The 19,111-nt window shown below is 43.7% G+C and overlaps 1 protein-coding gene across 10 annotated transcripts in view; it reads right to left on the bottom strand.

Annotated features, from left to right (window-relative positions):
- The window catches only part of utrn (utrophin), a 174,200-nt gene that overhangs the window by 153,135 nt on the left and 1,954 nt on the right, over positions 1 to 19,111 (bottom strand). For 4 of the 10 annotated variants that reach the window (XM_034579145.1, XM_034579146.1, XM_034579147.1 and 1 more), the window contains exons 1-3: positions 8,634 to 8,754; positions 981 to 1,042; positions 590 to 682 (exon numbers count right to left, since the gene is read on the bottom strand). In XM_034579145.1, coding sequence (XP_034435036.1) covers positions 590 to 682; positions 981 to 1,042; positions 8,634 to 8,715 — 237 coding nt within the window. In that variant the 5' untranslated portion in view covers positions 8,716 to 8,754. Of the gene's footprint in view, positions 1 to 589; positions 683 to 980; positions 1,043 to 7,286; positions 7,339 to 8,633; positions 8,757 to 18,115; positions 18,279 to 19,111 lie in introns of those variants that run through there. The other 6 variants (XM_034579154.1, XM_034579151.1, XM_034579149.1 and 3 more) reach the window with 4 other exon arrangements.

The following is a 19,111-nucleotide window of genomic DNA, read 5'->3' as shown; positions in this document are numbered from 1 at the left end:
ATATTAGTGAGTGGTTCTTATGTTTACATTAGACATTCAGTTGGACTTTACATGGGTTAATGCATGCATTTGTTTTGGGTTGGGGGGGATGCAGCAGCCAAAACAAACTTTAAAGTCTATATATTACAAAAGTTGTCCATGTTGTCCAGCTTGATTAGAAGCACTCAAGTGCTTAAACACACAAGATAAACAGCTGAAGTTCCACATGAAGACAAACTCAGAGAGCGTGTTAAAGTTGCCAGCCACTGTTTGAAATGCAGAAGTATTGATAAGATAAATCAATAGTGCTGAAACTGATCAGAGTTTGCATGGAGTCCACGTGTCTGTGTGGGGGTTTCTCCGGCTTCCTCCCACAGTTCAAAGACCTAACTTGTCTGCAAGTGAGAATGTGAGCATAGACGTGTGTTTGTCTCCACATGTCGAGCCTGTCGACCCGTCCACAGTGTGACCCACCTCTCACCCACTGTCAGTGAGGAACAGACGGATGAAACCGACCAAATCTTTGGGGGAATTTTAAACGTCAGACTGCAAAGTCAGACTGCATTCTTTAAAATGTTACAACTCTGGAGGCCTTTATACACAAACTCACCAGGACAGTTCCAGTGAGACCCTCCAGCAGGTCCAGCAGCTTCCTCCCATCCCTCAGGTCGGAGAACATGTCTTTGATGGGCGTCTTCCCCGTCTGATAGAGATAACAGTTTCAGTGGTGAGTTTTAAAGTGAACACCAAGCAACAAATGAGGCCATGTGTTTATTCCATCAGAAACAGACTCGTGGTCTTAGAACGGAAATAACCTGAATATCATCACAACACTTGAGTCCTACTTAAAAAAAAATTTATTTCAATATCAGGCAGATGAAACTTTTAGTTTTTATAAAGTCTTCTTGGGCTTTCAGAGTACAAGTGCAATGTTTCTAGTGTTTTGGATTAATGCAGCAGACGTTTGGCATCGACTTGAACCCATCGTTGTTTTACGTTACCTTGGAGAGCTGTGCATTTATCCATTTGGTGAACGTTTTCTTCTGTACTGCATCGTGCTCGTCTGTGGAACAGAGAGAAGATGGGTCAACACGTGTGCAGTCGGTAGGGTCAGACGCATAATGACAGCAAAGTCCATTACCACTGGTTTATTCTGTGAACCAACTGTCCGAGTTCACACCGACACGCTGCTAAATAGTAATTGTAGCAGGAGGCATCACCATTAAAAGCACCGTGATTAATGTGGCTGGAGCATTAGAAAATTGCAGCAGCAACCTGAGAGTAAAATGGGTTATTTGGATAATGTGCACAAAATGTCAGAAGTTGCTCAGTGTTAAAAGTAAAGGTAACGTGCAACGTCAAAACAAAAAAGCTGCACACGTCCTTTAAAATGCTCCCCTGGTTTCTGAATCTAATTCTGCAAATATTTCACATTCTCTTCCCTTTGGACTCCTTCCTCCCGCCCCCTGCTCCTCCTCCTCTGTTCTCTCAGACATGGCTCTAATAAGGCCTCATTGTGTGTCAGGCAGAGGGTCAGCAGCTTTGATGTGCCCGGGCGACGGCTGCCTCCTGTAATGGATCAGGGTGGCTCATAACAAGCCTTGGATTTTGCTCCAGAAAATTAACTTTTGACGATGTCCGGCATTTCAAAGAATATGGAGGAAAGCAGCCTATTTGTTGTGACTGTATTTATACCTCAAGATTATTGTTTTCTGAATCATAACTGAAAATTAAATGTGGTGGCACAGATTGTGTTAATGGTCAGGCATTATCAACCAGTGAAGACAAAATAAAGTAATGATTCAAAGGATGCTGTGGTTACAGCTTCTCAGATGTGAGCAATAAATATGAACTACTTCAAATATTGAAGAAGAAGAAGTGCTTTCTGGGAAACCAAATTGCAGTTTCATCTGGGTGAAAGACGTGATTCAGATTCATACATAGATGTTGCCAAACCCGGCATTTTCGGCTGCATCAGAGGCTTTTTCAAGGCTGGTATCGAAACATCTCTAATTTAAGACAGTGGAAGTTACAGTTTGTGTTTGTTTAACATTTGACTTGGACATTTAAGTGAAAACTATATAAATAGATGAACAGATTGGGAAAATTACCATTAATGCTGAAATACAAAGCTTAGTCAAATCACATTAAACAGGACAGACCCTTAGAGACTATGTACAAAGACACAGTAATGTTATTACCAATCACAGAAACTCTAGACCAGTATATCAAGTAATTGCAGATGCATTCAAGTGCTTTAGTTGAAGCATGACATTATATCAGGGAACCTGCACTTCAGGTACATTATTGAGTCATCAGGGATGTGACGACTTAAAAGCCACGTTGCACAAGTTTAGTTTTTCTTTTTTTTTTCTCATGGCCTCCCTGTAGCCTCCTAAATAACCAGCTGATTAAGTTGTCAGACTGCTTCACATTCGTACACCTGATGGAACGAGTCACAGCACCACAGACTGAGGTCTGACACTGACGCAGGGGGGTGGAGAGAGGGGCTACTAGTGTATATGAGCGTTAAACTGCCATTGTCATTCAACTAGCAGCTGTGTAAAGCACCATGAACTGAACAAAGGGTCAAAGGTTATGATCACCAGCCCCAGCAGTCGTGGGCTTCTTTGTTTGGGGGGTGTGTGTGTGTGTGTGTGTGTGTGTGTGTGTGTGTGTGTGTGTGTGTGTGTGTGTGTGTGTGTGTGTGTGTGTGTGTGTGTGTGTAGCCTCAGGCTGGGTGACAAGAAGCATAAAAAACAAGAATGTACTGCAGGAGGAGGCCGGAGGTGAGGGAGGTGAAGAGGTGAGGCGATGAGATAAACGCTGGTGGAAGAGAGGCGTGTTTATTGTAACTTTTTCCTAATTAGACTCAAAGTACTAAGAATGAAGGTTAGATGCTAGATTCTTGCTTAGAATCCTCTCCCATTATTTCTTCTGGATTTATGTCATTGTTTTTTTTCATGGTTTTGGTAGAAAGCAGAGATAATGTGGCATTAAGGCACAGTCACAGATATTGGAAGAGAATATTGAGGGTGAGAGTTCACCAAAGTTGAGATCTACGCTAAGATTTACCTCACCACAGGAAGCAAATATTTTATTTGCCTCCTCGCTGACACAGATTGAAAGTGAACAGGAGGCGAAGTTCGCCACTGACACATTTGCGACCAGGTCTGTCTGGGGTGCTTTCGGTTCTTTGGGAGAAAGAAGGAGCGCTTGTTTTGATGCAGCCGTAATTAAAATACAGCAGAATCTTTGATAAAACTGTGTATGTGAATTCAAGATCATGATTTTAATACGATTAATCGTGCGGTATTATATATATTGTAAATCTCTTTGAAGGCTCTGTGACTTTGGGCTATACAAATAAAACTAAATTGATTTGAAAGCCAGGAGGACGTTTCTGCAATTTCCATTTAATCTTAATGCTTCATACTTTGGCTGGACAATTCTATTTCTACTTTTTCCTACGCCAGTCACAGCAGGAAATTGACAATAATATTTTGTGCAATTTTATAAATTCTCCAAAATGTTGAGGGATGCAGCCGTCAGGAAGTCTGAGACAGGGGGCAACAGCTACGAGGAGTTATCCGAGTGGAAAGAGACGACAGGAAAGGTGAGATTCTTAAGTGAAGACAAAAGCAGAAGAGACTAGTTGCCTCCACGGCGATGCACTTGCACGGAGTCGTCTTCTCCATGGTCTATAAAGTGCTTTGAACCATAACAGTGTTAAAGGCCCTCCTGAGAGTATACTGACCCATTTTTCCACATAAACCTCAAGGATTCTTTCTTAAGAGGCGAGGAAGACAAAGAGGTGACGACTAAAGGTGGCGATGAAGACGATGTAAAGAAAGGCCCAGGAGACAAAGGAGGAGTTGTGTTGAAAAAGGTGGGTGCCATGGCAGGGGGCCCAATAAATCACATTGGTTAAGTTACAGGTGGAATGATTGTACGTGTCCTGACAGACAGGGTGTGAGGAGGTTAGACAGACAGGCAGACCACAAGACAAAACAAGATTAAAGAAAATGGAAAAGAAAAACAAGGAGGTTGGGCCAAAAAGATGTAGAGAGGTAGCCGGAGGGGGTAACATTTAAAAAAGCTGCTCACGAGGATCAGGACAGGTATACTACAGGTATGCTTTCAACGCCGTTGATATCAATTTTCCCCATGTTGAGGCCTCCTGTCCTTACAGCTTTACCAGCAACCTGCCGAGGGCCTCCGAGGCCTCTGGGAGGAGGCTCCCTGCGGGCTCAGGTCTCCTGGGCTCTGCTCCGTACCACCTTAACACGACAATACACCTGATTCATACAAGCTGCTCCCACTCACCACAGCACAGGAATGTCTTACTGCAGGATGGATCAAAAGGAGAGGTGTGTGTGTGTGTGTGTGTGTGTGTGTGTGTGTGTGTGTGTGTGTGTGTGTGTGTGTGTGTGTGTGTGTGTGTGTAAGTATACTGCATGGAAACACCATTACACATGTCCACTTATGCCACTTTGCTTATGTCTATTTACATCTTTCCACATTGGACATTATGTAATACGTAACTCTTATTTATTTGTATGATTGTAAAAATATATATGCACACACCTAAATAATAAACACACAGTCAAATCACGTGTGGTCCAAGACCAGTTGTCAACAGTCGAGTAACAGTGACAAGCTCTTACTGGGAAACTGTCTTTATGGTCACTTGGTCATATGATGAAGATTTCCCATCAGCCCAGTGAGTTGAAACGAACAAACTGCACCAGCACAGTGACGCAAGAGTCACCGGCACTTTGTTTGCAGAACAAATACTGAACCACGGTCAAATAATCAGTCATCACATTACTGAGCCACACGCACACGCACACGCACACGCACACATACACACATGCAGAGTCATGTACAGTGAGTCTGCTGAGAAACAAACGTTTCTCTTCCTCAACACCCAAACAGGAAGTGGCGATTGCATCAGGAAGAGTAATCCCCCTGGTATCTTGTCACAGCTCAGTGAGCACACACATGCTTTCAATATACTGCACGGACGCACGGACGCACGCACGCACACACACACACACACTCACACCACAGCATGAAGATCACAGTGTCAGTGCTTCAAGTTAGGTGCAGGATTCCCTTCCTGACAGAAAAAGACAAATCATCTCACTTTTCTAATAACTTACTAGACGGATGTGTCTCTGTGACCTCGAACATTTACATTCACAGCCTGTTTGAGGAGTTTTCTGTTGACACTAGAGTTTCAGTCAAAAAGATGTAAGAAAGCAAACACAGCTAAGGCTAAAAATTCTCCAAAACGCCCGAAGGTAATTTAGTTACAAGTTAAATTTTCTTAAATGTGAACACGATCTATCAAATTGTCAGACTTCTGCCCTATTTCCTTGACCCAGTGTTGACAAAAATTACAAAACAGAGTCAACAGCGCTGAGGAAATTAAGAAAAATGAGGCACTAAAAACTAAATATGACATAACTGGGCAAGATATTTACAAAAAAATTAAAGAAACACAAATGTTTATGAGCTGTGAACACATTAAATATAGAGTCTCCCGGTATATCCGTCCATCTGACTGGTGGAGAGAGCCTGTGACCACACAGCAGGGAGAGGGGGGGGGACGCACTGAGGTGGAAATCAAACAAACCATCAGGGTTTCCACGGCAGCGTCAAACAGTAAACATGAGAGGTCGGAGCCGAGACAAATATTTCCAAGTGAGCAGCAGCGAGCAGCAATTAACCAAGTTATGCTCGACCCTTAAAACGAATCTTATAAGATCTTCCTGGTAAGTGTTTTGACGAAGTTATAAAATGTGTGTGACCACTGAATGAACACTGTTAACATGACAACCACAACATTTAACCCCAGTACAAGATGAAGTAACTGGCAGAAAACCAGTGGGATGTGTGTCTGAAACATAGACAGCATATAACGATGGACGACATGACAGATTTAATATTTAGGCTTTATTTCTGGATCCTTTGGAGGAAGTGGAGACGCGTCATCCATCTTTATAAACAGTCTATGATCTGAAAATGTAGCTTTTCATGGGTTGTTTTTTTAAGGTGCGTAAAAGGGAAACTCTTGGCTCGGCAATTAAACGACTTTCAAGAAGAGGCCGCGCTCGTAAAGCGTGAACTTCACCTTGTTGGGGATCTGGAAGGAGGCTCAGCTGTTGGCTGTCTTGTCTGTCAGCGCGGCGCCACCCACAGCATGTTGGAGGGCACCAATCCTTACGCAGGACACACACACTCGCACTCGTGGGCTTTCGCGTCAAACATCGCATATCGCTCCACTTACACTCCCTCTCACAAACTTTCTCCTTCGCCTATATGTACACAAAAACGTACACACGCACACAACTTAATCCTTTTCACAGTCTGTTGGTGTAAATGTGAATTATTGTGACTCCGTAGGTTGGGAGGAATGCATAGAATTCCTATCATTTCCCACGCATTCCTCCCTCCTCCCTCCGGTGGTCACTTGTCTAAGCTTGTCCCAGCCGGCGCAGCCTTGTTGACACTCTTCCCTCGCCAAGATCTGGGAATTTGTAAGCAAAACACACCGTGCGTCCAGAGAGATTAACCCATATCCCCACTTAGCGAGCTTGAAAAACACCGCTGTGAGGTGCGTGCATTGGGGAAATCAGAGGGGGGGCACTGGTGAGGCGAGGGGGGTGCAGGAATTTAGTGGAGTCAGAGAGTGTTCTGATGATCTGTGAGCAGCACGCCAGGGCTCTTCGCCAACCAGAGGTACAACATGCAAACTGTTAATCATTGCGGCGGGTCGTAAAAAAGGAGATGGGTATGGAAAGAGAGAGAAGACAAAAACTTTGAAGGAGTTTGATTGGCTTCCACATCATCTGAGCAATTCCGAGCAATCCAATCAAACCGATATTTTGCTGTTACACGTGTTAAAAATCTAAAATTATTGGCTTTTCTTACTGTTTTTGGTGTCCAAAGAACAACCACTACAAATTTGAACTTATGAGTCAGAGGTTTGTTCTTTTTTATTTATTTAAAAACTAATTAGAAACGTCCAAAAAACATCTTCGAGAATGTGAACTTTGGTAAATACCTCATCATATCAGGTACATTTACCAAAGGACAAGTAGTCAAGCTACTGACCACCCACTTGAGAATATAATACCGTGCCTTCATAGCATATCTTGATAAGACTGCAGAAAAGCTATAAAAATACACAGACTGTGTCACAAGGTTTTGCAGCCTGAGTCAACTGCACCTTAATCCACCACCTGTGGCACACCTAGCTGCCACCAAGACCTGTGTCACACACCTTTCAGAGTTCCTACCTCGGGGTTTGAGCCCATATTCTGCCATCGTTCACTGTCGGCCTCCGCAAACTCAAACCAAATAAGCCACAAAAGCAAAGAGATAAAGTCCAGGAGTTATCAGCACAAAACTGAGTTTGACATTCCTGCCACCCTCTCCTCCTCTCTCCTCTGTCACTCCTTGACCAGTGAGGGAGGAAAAGATCAGAAGAATGCAACAGCAGAGAGAGAGGGGGGGGGGGGGGGGGGGTGAGGGAGAGAGGGGAGGGAAAGAGGGACACTGCCAATGAAAGGGAAACAGAACGGGGGCAGAACAGAACAGGACAGGGCAGGCCAGGGGTGGGGAATCATAATGCATTGTGAGATAGGGGACGAGCACAGATAAACACTGTTCGGCACCATCCCTGCGTGCAACAGGGGACAGAAGGCAAATGCTGGCACATGATGGAGACAAAGAGAAGAGTATCGGGCCGAGATCAGCGCCAAAGCGACACAACACGGGACAATGAGGTGGAATGAAGGCAATGGCTTACTTTTCTGTATTTGCTGGAAATCTACATAACCAAAAATTTAGATTAAACCATTTTCTGATCTTACACCTACACAGCATCTTGACTGAGAGCAATGAAACACATTAAAAAGAGAAAAATTTAAAGTAGCAGGGTGGAAAGGTTTTACTAAGAAGAAATATCACCTGTGTAACATGCACTGTGTAGCAGTAATATTGAAGTAAAATTCAGAGGGATCCAGATAGAGAAAGTTTTCCTAAAGCAAAAAAAGTTCCGGAACATCGTAATGTCTGAATGTCAAATCAAAGATAGTTTAATGCAATAATATTTAAACAATATTTAATTTGAAATTAAGGGATTACAATTAAAATAAATGTTCTTTTCTCATATCAAGTTAAAAATAAAATACATAACAAAAAGCTGTTTTGATGACAGTGACCATTAGCATCATAATAAAACTCCTTGGATACAAAAAGTCTTATGACAGAAAATGTCCCCTCCAGTATATTTCCCTTTCAAATGCAGTTTTGCATCTGAACAATCTCTGCAAGTTACACTTTTGACCGAGTAACTAAGTGAGGAAGTTAAATTTCCTTAGACTGAAAACAACACACAAACACATGAACAAAAACAAATCAGAATCTAACTGCTGTGGGTTTGAATTAGTGGGACAATCATCTAGAGCATCATTTGGGTGTTTAGTTTGGTTTAAAGACCCTCCTCAACAAAAGTAAAACAGTGGCTGGTCATTGCATTTGTACTTTAATGGAGAAACAACTTAAGTTTCCAGAAATACAATCTTTAGAATTCGATGTCAAATTCCTACAGAGATGTACGATAGATGTGCTCACACACTTACCCAAGTCAGGACTATTTTCATGCTTCCTCTTCCTTCTGAAAAAGTTACGCTTCCTCCACGACGTCCACTTACTCAAATTCATGATGCAAATGAATGTTTTTACAATAAAAAGAGAGAGAGAGAGAGAAACAAAAAGAAACGCGGAACAGGAAGACAAGGTGGCGGTGACGGTGACGGTGGGCGATTGAGAGAGACGGAGAGAAAAAGAGAAAGAGGAAGTAGAGGAAGTAGAGGTGTGAGAGCGTTCATCGAGCGTGCTGGGGAGTGGGTTTATCTGGGGTGCTGGGTCAGCCTGTCCGACGTGACATCACAGACACGCTCAACAGGAGGGTGAGAAAAGTTAGTGACAGGGACTTCTCAATTAAAAGTGACAGGTGACAGAGGGAGGGTTGTGTGTGTCTGTGTGTGTGTGTGTGACAGCTGCTTCTCCCCTGAAAACACAGAGCACTGACGGGGATGACAGCTCTCATTCTCCCACGTTGCAGAAATTGACAGCAGATAAACATGACCCACAGTGACCTGAACCTTTAAAAAGCTCTGCAGAAACTCTAGACTACAACGGCCACTTCCTTTTCTCGTGTTAATACGAAAGTGAAATCTATGACAATAGAAAAACTCGCAGAATCACAAATTGCAGGATCTAGAGTCAAAAGTGTGACATGTGCTCCTGGCGTTTGATGCAGCTCTGTGACCCAGTGGAACAGGTTCCATTCGCTCATCGACATGTTCAGTCAATCAGGACCAACTGAGCAAACAACCCTCTTCCCACAGAGAGGCTGAAATGCAGATATGGGAGCGAGAGCACAGGGAAAGTGAGGAAGGAAAACATAAAGAGAAAGTTCATTTTCCTGTGTTTTGTTTTCTCTCTTCCTCTCCATCTCAAAGAGGAAGCAGAGGAGGGAATACCAGCCCGGGTTCACTCGTGACCGGCCTCCAGGGTCTGAGTGAATTAAATCCACTTCCTTCCAGTTACAGTAGCTGGGTTGGGTTGGGTGTGCGAGGCTGGTCTTTGGAGTCGAGAGACCATGAGGGACTTTCCAAGGCACTGCAGTCGTTTCGTCTTCGCACACCACCCCGACAAAATCCATCTTCGAACTGCTTGAATGAAGCTATACGAGTGTATGTGTGTGTGTGCACTTGCAACACACACACACACACGCACGCACACACGCACACACGCGCACACGCACACGCACACGCTGGTTCTTCAGATCCGAATCCCACGTCTGACTAACAGTTGGATGAAATGAGTCAAGCCTTTTTTTGTGTCTAGCCACAAACATTGGATGAGTTTACATGACATTGAAAGCAATTTATAGGGCTGACCCCAATGCTTCAATGCTTCAGACGTTGCCATGGGGACCGCCGACCAAATCAGCATCGTGTAAAATTTCCAAATAACCCCTGAAATTAGAAATAATAACCCAACATTATTCATTATGGATCAATCCTACTATTAGAAGTTAATCTCAGACAAGGACGTTAAACCACATGACAAGTGGAAGATGTGGAAAAAGTGAAGCATCTGGAGTCACTTTTAAATTTTGAAAGATGAGCCCCAGAGGAAGTCATGTGCCAGATAAGTCAAACGGAAACTGGAAAATGTACCAGTTTGGCAAATCACCTAAAAACTGTAAGTAACTGCTGAGTCGTCTTAAATGTCAGTTTCTTCATACCATGAGTGATATTTGAACATCAGGACTAACTAAGACAATCACTTCAGGAAATACTGGACTCCGCAGTTCCTCCGTATTTTCTCCAGAGGAGGTGGGTGTGTCAACGCAAATGTCCGAGTGAGACGCTCTGCAGTTTCTACGGACTTTATCAGCCTGACCTCCTCGTATAATGTCGGTAGAAATCCAGGAGAAATCGATGTGAGAGCAAATATCTCCTGGCGTAAAAGCAGAGACACACACATAGAAGTCACAGACGAATGATGTCCACAGAGTTTGTGGTGAATAGAGCTGAGGACGGTGTCGCTGTTAACAAAATCACGTGATCCTGTTATTTTAAACACATCACAGGAAAGAGGGAGAAAAGCATAATGTCTCCTTTAACTAAATCACTTAAAATTAGGGTCAGTTACATGCCCTTAGTATACCTTTTAATATGCTTCCCATTTACCACCCAGAGAAAACCAGCCTCCTAATGGAAATTTCCACTGTGCAGCCTCACTTTGATGTTCAATGTGCTGCAGGAGTTTGTGATGAAATGGTGCAATTAACTTCTTTTTTGTTGTGGCCTCTTCCCTTTAGCCTCCCTTCCTGATGGGATCCTCACTAGTCACCAAACACACCTTAAGCAAAGCATGATGGGCGACTGTTAGAGGTGGTGTACATTTGGGATTTCCACTTCATTTACAAGGGATTTCTTTTATGATCATCACGTACCAGTTAGCACGACCACGAAATTCAAGAAATATCAAATTAGCTTCCTTTAAATGTGTTGTAGGGTGGAATTTTCCATAAAACATACCATTCAGAGGTGGGGGTGGTTGTGCTTAACACACACACACACACTCACTCATACAGAGCAGATGAGTCAGTGGTCCAACTAACATCCAAGAGAAAGAAATGGAAAGCGCAGTTCTCCCACAATGCCACAGGCCTCCACCCAATGACTTCGGAAGCAAGTTCCCATGTCAGAATACACAGAATCTCTTTGTGGAGGTGCATAACATGGAGCCACAATATCTGTAGTGGGAGACAGTGGAAGAATAGTCCTTCAAAGTTGTGATATATCTGTGATAGTACAAACTGATCATTACAACAGAATCAAACAACTTCAACTTGTTTGCACTATACACCAAGTTATAGCACCACAAGTCATAGAACAAGTAACACAAACAACTTAAAAAACTTCCAGTATGAAGAGAAAATGGGAATTTACAAGTGAAATACCACAGAAGCTTTAACGGGTTAATCTAAAACTCAGCCCTGTTTTTTTGTTTTTTTATTAAATCCTGTCATGCGAAGGGTCAGAAGGTAGATTGGGCAACATGGCTTTGTAGCCCTAATGAGCTAAGAAAAGGGGGCAGAGGTGGTGGGGGATTTAAACTGGAAGGGGTTGCTTTGGGAAAGGGCAGATTTCCAGAAAGAGGAAACTAGTTTGAGTGTGTTCAACAAACCACAAGAGGCTGAGACTGATAATTTTCTGCTGGAAGACTCGAAACGTCATATGGCCTGGGTGGAGCTGGGGTGTCTGCATGCTGCTGGATGCACATGCACCAAAGAGGCCGAGTCCCACACACACAACCGCACCCTGGGGAGATGTTTTGGCCAGTGTTGCTATTCCAAGAGTTCCAGCCAGGGTTTGAGAGCTAGTTTCCTCCCACTTCCCAGGCAGCCACATCGAGCTACTTGCTATGAGACCAACAAGCGCACACACACACACACACACACACACACACACACACACACACACACACACACACACACACACACACACACACACACACACACACACACACACACACACACACACACACACACACACACACACACACACACACACACACACGGGTCTATATATTGCCATGAAGACATACAGCTGCTCTCCCGGTGGACACGTCCCATTATGAAAGTCAAAACACACTCATGGGAACTCTCCCTGACCGTACAGCCAATCAACAAAATGTGGCGCTAAAACACCACAGCCCCAAAAAAATTAAAACAAATTCCAGTCGGGACATCTCAGAGCGAAGGGGCAGCCACAGTGAAAGCTCCTTTGTTTTGATTTGTGTTCGATGCTACCCACATGTGCACACCCATTTTTAGGTATTTGCATAACTGCGCATGCTGCTGCCCTCGCTGACAGTTTCTGTGCCACTGCAAGGTGGGGAATATCACCGCAGATAGCCTGAAGGTTTCATCCAATTATTTCTGAACAACTAATCCGGTCTTTTTCTCCACACACACCTCCACACACACACACTTTCTCGAATATTCAGATAAATTGAGAAAACATATCTTGTATGAAGCAGGCTGGTCGGTGATGGTGGAGAGAGAAAGATTCCTCTGTGGAGTGAGCAGGATATTTATCAACTGTGTATCAAGCAGCACGGCTCCATCCATTTCCACTTCATCGTCCAAACGCGCGCGCGCGCGCACACACGCACACGCACACACACACACACACACACACACACACGGCAGCTGAAATATGTTCAAGTACTGGGTCCACCCTGCTGCAAGAGGCCAAGTCTAGAATTAAGGATCAGTGACATGTAGCCGAGCTCGACGCCTGGTGACAAATAACACCCTCCACACCCTCCGTTTGGTGGTGATGCTCACATTCCTGATGTCTCATTTGATAAAACAATTGTGCTCCACGTCACACCCAAAGATAATGTGTGTGTAGATGACAACCTTTGTTTGGCTAAACAGGTAAAACTTAGATGTCCAAGTTAACTTTGTTACGGCCTTCCACTGTTCTCACATTTACAAAAGTACAAATAAGGGAGGGCCATGGTACAATTTCAGTTTTGATACAAATTTGAATTTGTCTATAATCGACCTTTTAAGCAAATCGAGGACATTCTGATATTTAAAAGCATTTGCACTCAGTCTGCTCTTATAAACTGGATCCAATTGGCCAAATAATATCACATGTCTCTGGTGGTGTCTCTTTAATGCATGACATATTTGAAAAACAGTTCAACCAGAGCGTGAAGCATAGCAGACGAGGAGCTGGTGCCAAAACAAAGACTCAACTCAATGTCAGCAGTGAGGCATATTGTCCGGTTAGGCCCAGATATCTCTAAACTTGGTCTGGCAATGGTCAGTCCTCGTAGAAGTAAAACAACTAATACAATACACAGTCATCTGTATCTCATCTGATATCACTGACCCACAAAGAGGAGTCCAAAAAAGATAAAATGGATGAAAAACGATGACAGAGATGGTCACATTCTACCTTGCTAACGATATGGTGCTGTTAAAAGCTGTGGGAAATGTGGGATTTAAGAAACGGATGCACAGTTTAAATGCACAGTGTTTTATAATGCAATTGTGTGTTAATAGGCTGGTTCAAGTCAGGATGTTCTAACGAGTACATTTTAGAAAATTGAGAAGAAAGAAATCATCCTTCAGATCATGGTTTCTTGTTTAAAAAGATTAGGATCCTAAACTGTATATAAAAATGGACATAGACTCCATGTTCGCGAAGTGACGCCAAAAAAGTCCATGTCTATAGAAGTATATGAGAAAAGTAGTTTATTGTCTCCATCAAAGGTTTCAAGTCTTCTTCAATACAGCATTATGTTCATTTTTCCAAATCATTGTCCCATTTAGCACAGTTTGCATTGGGGCATGGCTACCATGTGATAGCACCGTCCAATGGGTGCAGGTCGCAGGTGTAGGTGGGCGTGCAGTGTCCTCAAGCTCTCAGTCAGGCTCCACCCCTCGCTCCTCCAAATGTGGTTACTTATTGTTTCAGAAATGCTTCAAAACAGCAGTTCACAAACCAAACGTGTGAAGTAACGGTGCATTGCCACTTGATTGTGATGGGATAATTTGGATGGTATCATGTCAGTACTGGGCACAAGTACGCACTGAACGTCATGAGAGGGTGATGAGCGGGGGGGGGGGGGAGACAGGCAGACACAACAGAGAAGAGAAAGGTGGAGAACAACGAGACCAGGTCAAGTAACAGGAGCTGCGTACGTGTGGTTTTGAGAAGGCCACAGCCGAGGTCTCATGTGACAAATAAACAGAGAGGGAGAAAAAAAAGTCAGGTGAGTCTCCATTATTGTGTAATGGCCACTAGACAACAGCCCGTGACCCCGTGCATGATATTTGACCTTTCACATTAGTCTGCACTCTGGAACGGACAGGGGGGAGGGGGAGAGCACAGACAGGATAGGTAGCTACGCTTTACGGGGTTATAGGATAATCCAACCAGAAACACTGTCTGTTAGCACTCGCTGACATCTGTTTCAGCCCCTGTAGAACTCCTGTGTAGCAAACCACACACACATCTGGTTTCCCAACAGAGTTCGGTCACATTTAGCTGCAGTTAATGATCTTTCTGATGATTGTTTTCATTGATTTCTTTTGTTTTGCTGTTTGGTAACTGTGAGACGACCATGCAGCTTCCCAATGTTCAAGATGACGTCTTTTAAGATGCTGGTTTTTCTCTGGACCAAAAATCTAAAACCCATGATATTTAATTTACGATGATTCAAAACAAACAAAACTGCAAATTCTCACAGATGAGAAACGGAAGGCAGTTCATTTCTTTCCAGAATAACTTAAACAGTTCTGTATAATCAAATTTGCGTTAAATGAGTTTTCTGATCTCCGACTCAAGTCAAGCTTTTCAGTTGCTTGGATGACATTTCGGAAGCATCTGCTTAACTGTCAAATAACTAAAATACTACATCGCCACAATCTGATATTCTAGATTATGAACGAGTTAATGCTGCTCAAATGTGGCAAAGTGCCAAACTTAAGGAAAAGACGACTTTACCTTTAGTTTGTCATGTGGCTTTTGTGTATAAGATGTCTGCTAAGTTACAAAAGTCTGCTCCTGAGGGGCCTGAAACACCTTGTTTGCATTCCTGGATTTCTTTAACCATAAAGCATTTACGTCACCAAGTAACATGTAACATTCACACCTAACTGCGACTTAGACGTAGAGCTTAAACAGAGCGTTTCAGAGGAGCTGCAGCAATGTAAGATATAACCCATGCAATACAGCACGTAAATCTAGTTCTGTAGACTCCCCAAATTAAAATGATGCATCTCTAAATGGCCAAAATATGACCATTAAAGTTCCATCCAAAGTTATTTTCCTCCTCATGCACTTCTGTTTCACCGGCTCTACCCTGGTCCACCCTGGTCCCTCTTTCCCACTCGCCCTCTACTCAACGTTTTTCTCCCTCTTCCTCGTCCACTGTGGAAACTTGCAAAACAGCATGGAAAACATGAGCCACTCCCCCCACACCCCACAAGAGACACATATATACGTCTGCAACAGGGAGAGAATGACTTGAGTGCTGAGATCCGTCATAAGATCGGCAACACACACTCACACCCCTGCCTCGATGATCTCAGTCCTTAGTGCTGGTGTACAAATGGAGCACACACACACACACACACCAGCTGGAATAAGTCATCCACAGCTGCAAAATACCAAAATGTGAAACGCTCTCTCTGCATCATCGATACAAGTGTCGATACCTTTCTGTCAATCAGTAATGACAACAAAACAGAGAGGGGGCACGCTGCGTGAGTACACACTTCACTGTCGAGAATAAAGTCTTCAACCTTTCAGACATGTCCCTATGCCGGCCAGCATGGAGGTCACACTATGCTTTTTTCACAAGGGTCGTCTCAGCTGTGAAAACACCCTGCAGCCTGCCCCCCCGCCACACACACACGCTGGTCAATCACTTCTAACTGTCCATGTGTCAGCTCCATGTGGGCTACAGACTGTTATCATTACGTCGTTTACAGGTGTTTCGCCCGGTTTAACCTGCTTTCATGGGGTTCACACACGTTCTACATTATCCAGCAGAACACCTAACTCCAGCCATATTTCTGTAAGCACACCAAATACTCACATACCACAAACATTCATTCCTCACAGTGAAGATAAGAAGCACGTCGGGGCCACAGCCTGCAAGGTTACCTCAACTCGACCGTGCTGTGCTGTATTTTGAGGCTTGTTTTACTGTGCAGCTAAGCTACGTGCTAAATTTTCCCCTTCTTCGCCATAAAAGAAAAACATTACTTTAAAGGGGTTGCTAGGGAAACCCGAAATCTTTGTAAGAAAAGCATTGTGGTCGGGAGACAAGCATTGTAAATTACAAACTCCATCTGCACGGTGGAATTCCTGGCACAACGTCTGCCAGCGCTCTGAGGCTGGGCGGGTGCAGAGCGCTGGCACACGGACCCGACAGGAGGAATAAATCTACACTTTTTCTCTATATATTAAATTCTGCTGCGTTTGACACGTTAGGAAACACAGATGGAGCCAGAGGGGAAGAAACGATGTGGGGTTGACAGGGGGGATGGGGCAACAGTGTGAGGCAGGTTTGGAACTAGGGACCACCTAGAAAACAGTTGAACAGTCTACACTAACAAACCAATGGAGGTTACATGAGTTGCATTTAAATTCAGTTTCCGTACAAGGCATGAGACTTATTTTCTGTTCAAGGGTGACATCGCCACATGCTTATTTTGTTAAATCTAATACATAAGAGCTGCTTTCAGACATGCACAGAACTCTGTATATAGGTGCTATATGTAAAAATGCAAATGCCCCAAGTAAAAAACCCTGGAAATCATCCTGTGAGCTCATGTGAGAAAACAGCCTCTGGAGGATTCACAGCGAGCGAGTGGATACGTTGACGATGTTTCTAACAACGCAAAACTGAAAAAAACTAAAGAGTACAGACATCTCATGATGAAAAAGACGTTCCTTTATGTGTAGAAGATGCAGAATACGATGTCAACTTGGAAAGAGAACAGGTCGACGCCAGGGTCAACAAACACGTGTGATCTCAGCAGCAGAATTTATACGTGATGTCCTTCCTCTCGCAAAGTTTGTGTTGTTGTGAACACGTCTGGTCAGAGAATCTGTTACCACTTTTGTGTACGACACCTGAATTGGTATAATTATTTAGTAACTCAATAAGAAAATCATCATTACTCGTCATTATTCAATACTATAAACTTAACACATGATCCACCAAACTCAGATTTGGGTGTGATGCAGCTCATGAATATTCATACATTCATTTGATAATCATAAAGTATAAAACTATAAAACCTCCTGTAAGTTAAGAAGATGAGTGCTTGTAAGCATTAAACCCATTTTTTTTAATTTGGTGGCAGTTTGTTTTAAAGTAACGACCAACTTCACGACCCTGTTTATCTTTTTTTTTTTTTTTTTTTTTAAATCGCACAAAAACAAGCCAATAGATTCCATCTTGTTGCCGAGCTGGACACACAACATCAGACGCATGTTGACCTGAAAGGACCTCACAGCTCTCTGAACTAAAACCCTCCTCCAGGCAGCCAGAACAACAACCTGTTTGTGTGTCTGTCTCTGTCGCTGAGGGTGGCGTCTACAAAAGATGAACCTATGGAACGGAATGATCCGCAGAGAAAGGGATCACAGGGTGCGGCTCTCAAGACCCATCCCTGCATTCTTGCCTTCTCTTTTTTCTCTGCTGCCATTGGTTGCCTTTGCTCTTACTTTCTCTTTCTCGGAGCGAACGTGTTACGGTGAACACTCTTGCCTCAGTGCCTTGTTCCCTCACCGCCATGGGAACAGAGGTTAACTATGCACAACAAGATTTCTGGCTGTGTCAGTGTTTCCTTTCGGTGACTGCACGTGCATGTACAACAAACACTTGTGTCTATGCAGTTAAGAGACATTTTGTCAAACAGCAGGATTCACATATAGTTCATTAAACAATAAGTAATCACACATTGCAGCAATACCCATAATTATCCCCCTCCAAAAAAACATACCAGATCTCCATTTGATGATGTCGTTGAACTCTTCATTGGTTCCTCCCTCCGCAGCATCTCCGTGTGTTGCCATGGTTGCCAATTAATCCAATGCAAAATCACTTGAAATTGTGATAGGGAGTCCGACCTCTTGACACGCAGTGTGACAGCCCTCTGTCTGTACCTGTGTGTGAGAATGAAGGTCAAAGTCAAACTCCATCAAATCCATCAGTTGCCCAGCAACAAAACTTCACTTCTTCTTTTAGGCTCTTCTCTGCTTTAATGTGGCCGTAACTCTCATGAGCAGGCCAGGAAAGTTAGGTGAGCCACACACACACACACACAAAGCATTCACACACACACACACACACACACACACACACACACACACACACACACACACACACACACACACACACACACACACACACACACACACACACACACACACACACACACACACACACACACACACACACACACACACACACACGAAGATCTGGCACTTCACGAGGAACAGCGGTCGGTCGTTAAAACACAAACAGCTGTTTGAGACTTGCACCTTCGTGTCCACTCAGAGCTGCTCAGGAAGGAAACAAGGTGGTTTCACACTCTGGCCATTGACTGATGTGTAAAACGACTCCTTTACAGTAATTGACGGTGTAATACCTGGCAGTTATGCTGTAGAGGTTTGTAAAAGCTCAAGAGCAAAGTAGTCAATAATATCAGGAGTTTGAAACGCCCCCAAAGTAGAAGAGGTGCTGTTGTTTGGTCAGCCACCACAGACATTTGTTACCTCCACCAAGGAGGTTCTGTTTTCCCCCCCGTCCATTTGTCTGCTTGTTGGGTGGTTGTCAGCAGGACAATGCAAAAACTACAGATTACAGGGACATGGACTAAGAAAGATACCTCCAAAGTTTGGCACTGATCCAGATTGTGAGATTATGAGCGGGGTGGTTAATGCTGTTGCCTCAAAACCAGAAGGTCCTTAGTTCAGATCCAGGTTTCTGTGTGAAG

Source organism: Hippoglossus hippoglossus, chromosome 24 (assembly GCF_009819705.1).
Source record: "Hippoglossus hippoglossus isolate fHipHip1 chromosome 24, fHipHip1.pri, whole genome shotgun sequence".
In the NCBI taxonomy this organism is placed as follows: domain Eukaryota; kingdom Metazoa; phylum Chordata; class Actinopteri; order Pleuronectiformes; family Pleuronectidae; genus Hippoglossus; species Hippoglossus hippoglossus.
Note: the sequence above shows the minus strand (reverse complement) of the source record. Positions and strands in the feature narration are given on the sequence as shown.